Here is a 6,000-nt window from a genome sequence, read left to right on the forward strand (position 1 = left end):
CCAGCAGAGCCTCTGCACCAGGTTATCTCACCATGGCCTTTCATGAAGTGGGGAATGGATATCGTGGGACCATTACCCAGAGCACCAGGAAACAAAGTCTACATGCTCGCCATGACGGATTACTTTTCCAAATGGATAGAAGCAGAATCATTCTCCCAGGTTACAGAAACCCAGGTGATATCTTTCATTAAACGCAATATCATATGCAGGTTTGGCATTCCATCTGAAATTATATGTGATAATGGGTCCCAATTCATTGGAAATAAGACAGAAGCTTTTTGTGCTAGGTGGAACGTCTCGTTGCAGAAATCTACTCCCAGGAACCCCCAATCCAACGGACAAGCTGAATCCAGCAATAAGATTATCATTGAAAACTTGAAAAAGAAACTAGAGGAGATTGGGGGCAAATGGGCAGAAGAGCTACCTCGGTTCTCGGGGGGTGAGAACCACACCAAAGGTTGCAACGGGGCAAACCCCTTTAGCCTGGTGTTCGGAGCGAAGCGATCATCCCATTCAAGTCGTGGTCCCAACCCACGGATACGGATGCATCACGAGAAGATCGGAACCGGTGGAAATGGCAAGCGATCTGGACACGATAGATGAACTCGAACCGGCGCCCGGATCGGGATGGCTTCCTACCGACTGATTGTGGCTAAAAGCTACAACAAGAACGTAAAAGTAAGAACTCTGCGGGTAGGAGATCGGTCCCGAGGAAAGTCTTCAGAATACCAAGAACCAAAGCAAGCGGGGAAATTCGCCTACAATTGGGAGGGACCATACCAAGTAGAAAGCACAGTTGGAAATGGAGCCTACCGACTCATGACTATGGAGGGGCAAATGGTTCCCAGATCCTGGAATATCACCCACTTGAAAAAATATTTTATCTAAGTCACCAGCATGGTCAACAACTGGGTACTCAGCCTACCAGATACAGTCCAGCCAGGTTCTAAGTATTGCCTTACATATTTTCTGGCTCTGAATATTTTTCTACTTTTCTATGAGTAAATATTTTTCTATGAGTAAATATTTTTCTATGAGTAAATATTTTTCTGGGTTTGTATATCTTCTGATTCTAAATGTCTTCTGGCTCTAAAACGTTATTTTTGAATTCAACATTTCTGGTTCTAATAGCCCTGCTCGTATTTTAATTCTAACAAACTTTAAGTCGTAAAATCACCATGAATAAATGAAATTTTTTCAGATAAACCAATTAAATAAGAGGCAAACTAATCTGGCAGGATTTGTATTCACTACAGAAGGCGTGTGTCCGTGGCTAAGCACGTACAACCGGGACAACCAGCCTCCCGCGATGCATTAGCACCCACGCAAGCCTGGCTCCTCTGGACGAGTGGGCATACTAGACCCCTTAGCCAGCAATCTAACAGCGATGGCCAAACCAACGACGTGCATGCACAAGTCAAAGCACCAGAAACGGTACGACACAAAAAGATAACCAGTAGAAAATACTTAAGTCGCAAAGCAAAATATGCCTGGCACCAGAGCCAGACCAAAAGTACATAAACTGTTCAAAATAAAGATGTTATGCCCCGTAGGGCCAAAAACTAACTAAGCATAGCATAAGTCTTTCAGATGCAGAGAAACACTAATCTACGTCAATGTGCACCACAGCTTCAGAAGCAGCTGCCTGAGCGTTAGGAGCAGGAGAATTGACCTCCTCCTCAGCGCCTGGATCATCGGCAGGAACAGTACCAGCCTCCACCAAGCCAGCCAAGATATCCAAGTTCAGACCATCAGGAAAAGTAGCAGCAAGCCTCCCCTCTTCAGCTCCTAAGTCCCAGGCCGAATGCCCTCCCTTCTGGAACACCTTTATACAGTCAATCTTCGTTTCCAAAGCAGCATAAGACAAAGCATCCACCATGGTCCTTTTCAACTCTTGCACCTCAGAAACCCTCTCCCCTTGAATCTGGGCAGCACGGGCTTCTGCATCAAAAGCACGTTTCTCCACCTCTGAAATACGCCTTTCAAAGATCGCTGACCTTCCCCTTAGCATCGCACCTCCTTCTTAGCATCGCAGACCTCCTTCTCAAAGATCGCGACTTTCTTTCTCAAAGATCGCAATTTTCTTCTCAGCACTAGAAATCCGCCCCTCAGCAAGAGAAAGACTGTTCTGCAAATTCTCCTTCTGAGTGGCCTCCTCCAACAGCAAATCCTGGGACTTGTTTAGATCAGCCTGAGTTTTCAGCCTATCCTCATTGGCCTCCTTCGCCACTTAGGAGTTTCGCATTTTTACGCTACCGGGAGGGGCACCTTCTCCCAGATACTGGGGCCATCCGAAAGGATGGTGGACGAGAACCACGAACTCGGCGGCAAAAAAAAAAAAAAAAAAAAAAAAAAAAAAAAATGATCGTTTACCTCAAAAGAATGCTCAGCAGCACGGTCCACCAAGTCAGGCAAAGAATTACAATCCAGCGCAGACCTAGGAGCTGGAAGAAGCATCTGGTTCATTAAGTCCAAACTACTCGCAGACTTAGACCTACCAAAATCATCTGGAAGTGAAAAAACAATAACCCCCGGAGCAGATTTGGAACCAGAAGCAGCCCCAGAAGCAGGAGCAGTCCTGGAACCAGAAGCAGGAGCAGTCCTGGAACCAGAAGTAGCTCCAGAAGCAGGGATAGCTCCAGAGGCAGGGATGGCTCCAGACGTTGGAATCGCAACAGACGCAGGCACAACTGGGGCAGAACCAGGAACAGCTTTGGAAACTAGAGCATCTCTAGAAGCAGACAATCCATGCCCAGATAATGGAGGCCTCACAGCCAGAGGCGTAGCTTCAATAGGAGTCTGCTCCTTAACCCGTTCCGCAGCAGCAGACCTCCTTTTGGGACGAGGTCCAGAACCGGGGGCAGGAGTAGATTTTCTCTTCTCAGCAGGCTTGAGGACAGCCGTAACCTGCTCTTGCACTCTCTGAGCCAAAACATCTTGCAGTGAAATTCTAGATTTTGCAGAACCTGGAAGCAGCAAATATTAAGTCAGAACCAGATATACGAAGAATCCAGAAACAGAACCAAGTCAAAAAGGGAAGAGCAACGCACTAGTCGACATTGAATCTTTTTCTTCAGCAGCTGTTTTCTTCACCGCAGCAGCAGAATCCTGGATCAGCTTGGGAAAGGTCCTATTTTCTGGAGGTGGACTGAATAACTTGGAAAGCGAGGCAGTCTTGTCAGGAGACAAAGGCAAGGGGCACAGACCTACACAATAAACCAAGTAAGGAAATATAAGCGCCAAAGAAAAATGCACAGGAATAAGGGCATGCAAATACCGTGTGTTGATCGCCAGACACTGACGATATAGTCAGTCGGAGCAGGAAGAGTATCAATTTTCACGAAAATAAAGCGGGAAAACCACTTGCTATCATCCGGTTTCATGGGGAAGATGATGCAATTCTTCTCCCCGTCTCGAACCCGAATGGTCACTTGACCCCGAGCAAGGGACCTGACCGAGAACAAGTGTGCAAGATCCGGGAGACCAATTTCATAACCAAAACGATTGTTCATAGCATCAATCGCAAGCAAGGTCCGCCAAGTGTGTGGGGCCACTTGGCAAATAGCCAACTGATTCAAGTTCAGATACTCTTGGACCAAAGGAGGGAAAGGAAATCGCAGACCCAGACGAAAGGCGTATTCGTACAAGCAAATCCACCCTTCCCTCACTGAGTCGGCCTTCTGGCCAGGAGTCGGAATGTGGAACACCACATCATCAGAAAAACCAAAGGTTTTCTTGATATAATCAAGATCCTCGGAGGTAAAGTCAGAATCACAGGAGTGCTTGGCGGAGAGCACACCGCCGGAAAGAAAGAGATCAGGCGGCATCACCGGATCCGAGTCCGAGGTTGAAGAAGCGGTTTTTTGTGACATTATGCGCAAAATAAGAAAAAAAAAAAGAAAGTAAGGAAGACGATGAAGTACCTGTAGCAGCCGGAAAAGAGGAAGTATTAAGGTAATTAATGGAGAGAAGTAGAGGGAAAAGGAGTAATGAAGAAGAGGAATAGGAAAAGTGAGGGGATACCGAGGGATTTATTAAAGAGGGAGGTTGAGGAGTTATGGTGAAGAGAGAGTTCTTGGGGAAGTGGGAAAGTGGCGGCAGTTTGTCACAAGTGGGGAGTCATAATCATCAGATATAACTGCTAAATCTTCGTCAGTTCTCCGCATCGCAACTGAAATTCCCGCCTAAAAATATTTGAGACGGAAATTTGGGGGCAATTGTTAGGGATAAAAATTGAATTTTATCATATGCAACGTGGCATTGTTTTACTGGGAAAAAGGGAGACAATCAAGGACAACGTGGCGCACAGCGATTGATAAAGGGAAGGACAGATGGATCGCTGAGGTGGCAAATTATAGAGACCCATTTGGATTAAATAAAGAACAAACACAATATAAGCCCAAAGGAGAAAAGCCCACGCGTGAGAAAGAATAAAAGACCCAGTCAACTAACAAACTCCTACTTTGTAGCAAGTTGACCCGATATTCCGCAACAGAAGCAGAAGCAGCTTTCAAACCCTAGGTTTTGACTTCAACAGCTATAAAAGCAAGGGCAAAGCAACGTACAAAGGGCATTCACAAGTATCATCAAGCAGTAACTCCACCCAAAAAATCATTAGCAATTGACGACAATTATCCAGCAACATTATACTTGTATTTCCTTACTCGTTCATAAAATCTCGATTATAGTGCAATAATTGGCGGGATTCCGACTCCCCCCGCGGTTGTTCCCACACCGGGTTTTCCGCGTCACCAAAAATCCTCCGTGTCCTTTTCTTCGTTTATCTTTATTTCGTCGTTCCTTTCGTTCGTACTTTAAACGTAATTAGAATTAAGGATAAATCACTATCACTCACATAATTAATTCATAACCGGTAAATTTTTACCAAAACAAGTTGCTACCACTGTTGTTTCCTATTTAAGCTTTGTATTTCCATTCAATTAAAGTAAGAAAATCTTCTCCTTTCTTCATTATTGTTTTACATATAAACTCACAAAACCTCCAACAAATTTGTATTAGGTCTTTAGGTTCGATTCAGGGAGTGTTCATAGTGTCCAATGGATCAGGGTCAAGTTCCAATGGGCTCTCTCATTTGTCTATCTTCAAAGGAGTGAAGTTTCAGTTCTGGGAGTTGAAGATGAAGATATTGTTCAGGTCTTAGGAACTGTGGGAACTGGTTGAGAGTGGGTTTGAAGATACTAAACCAGCTGAACCAGATCAAGTACTCAAAGAAAAGAGGAAGAAAGATGTTAAGGCTTTTTTCATACTCCAATATGCCTTAGATGAAGAGATTTTTCCTCGTATTGCTTCTGACACCACATCAAAAGGAGCATGGGATATTCTGCAAAACGAATATGTAGGTGATAAGAAAGTAGTCAAGGTGAGACTACAATCTCTAAGGAGAGAGTTTGAGACTTTTCTCATGAATGACAAGGAATCTGTGCAAGATTACTTGTCCAGAATGACTGAAGTGGTGCAGCAGATGAAGGCATATGGAGAGGAGATGACAAATGAGCATGTAGTTGGGAAAATTATGAGGGGAGTCTCACACAAAAGTTTGATCATGTGGTGGCAGCCATTGAACAAACAAGGGATTTAGAGACTTATGCCCTTGATGAGTTAGTGGGCTCTCTTCAAGCACATGAAGAAAGGGTGAACATATCCTCAGAGAAGAAAGAGGAGAAAGCATTTCAGGCCAAGGAGGATAACTCCAATGACAGGACCAGCAAGTCTTAGTACAGAGGTAGAGGAAGATGAGGCTTCAGAGGTAGGGGGTGTGACAGGTCATCTGGCCAGTCTTCAGAGGCTCAATTAAAGGACACTAAGTCATCAAGGGGTACAATGAAGTGTTAGTACTACACTAAGCCAGGTCATAAGGAAGCCAATTGCTGACAGAAGGAGAAATATTAGAATAAGAAGAAGTCTAATAAATAGGCCAATGCGCATTTTTGTGGATTCAACCTCATGTTATACTTGCGCAATCGTTCGAAGAATTTGCGT

The 6,000-nt window shown here is 44.6% G+C and overlaps 1 protein-coding gene across 1 annotated transcript; it reads left to right on the forward strand.

Annotated features, from left to right (window-relative positions):
- The first annotated feature begins 5,057 nt into the window (after positions 1-5,057).
- On the forward strand, positions 5,058-5,599 carry LOC141600620 (uncharacterized). The gene is made up of 2 exons (XM_074420864.1): positions 5,058-5,072; positions 5,162-5,599. Exons 1-2 carry the CDS (start codon positions 5,058-5,060, stop codon positions 5,597-5,599), a joined length of 453 nt encoding a protein of 150 aa, XP_074276965.1.
- The last annotated feature ends 401 nt before the right edge of the window (positions 5,600-6,000 follow it).

Source organism: Silene latifolia, chromosome 9 (genome assembly GCF_048544455.1).
Source record: "Silene latifolia isolate original U9 population chromosome 9, ASM4854445v1, whole genome shotgun sequence".
In the NCBI taxonomy this organism is placed as follows: Eukaryota; Viridiplantae; Streptophyta; class Magnoliopsida; order Caryophyllales; family Caryophyllaceae; genus Silene; species Silene latifolia.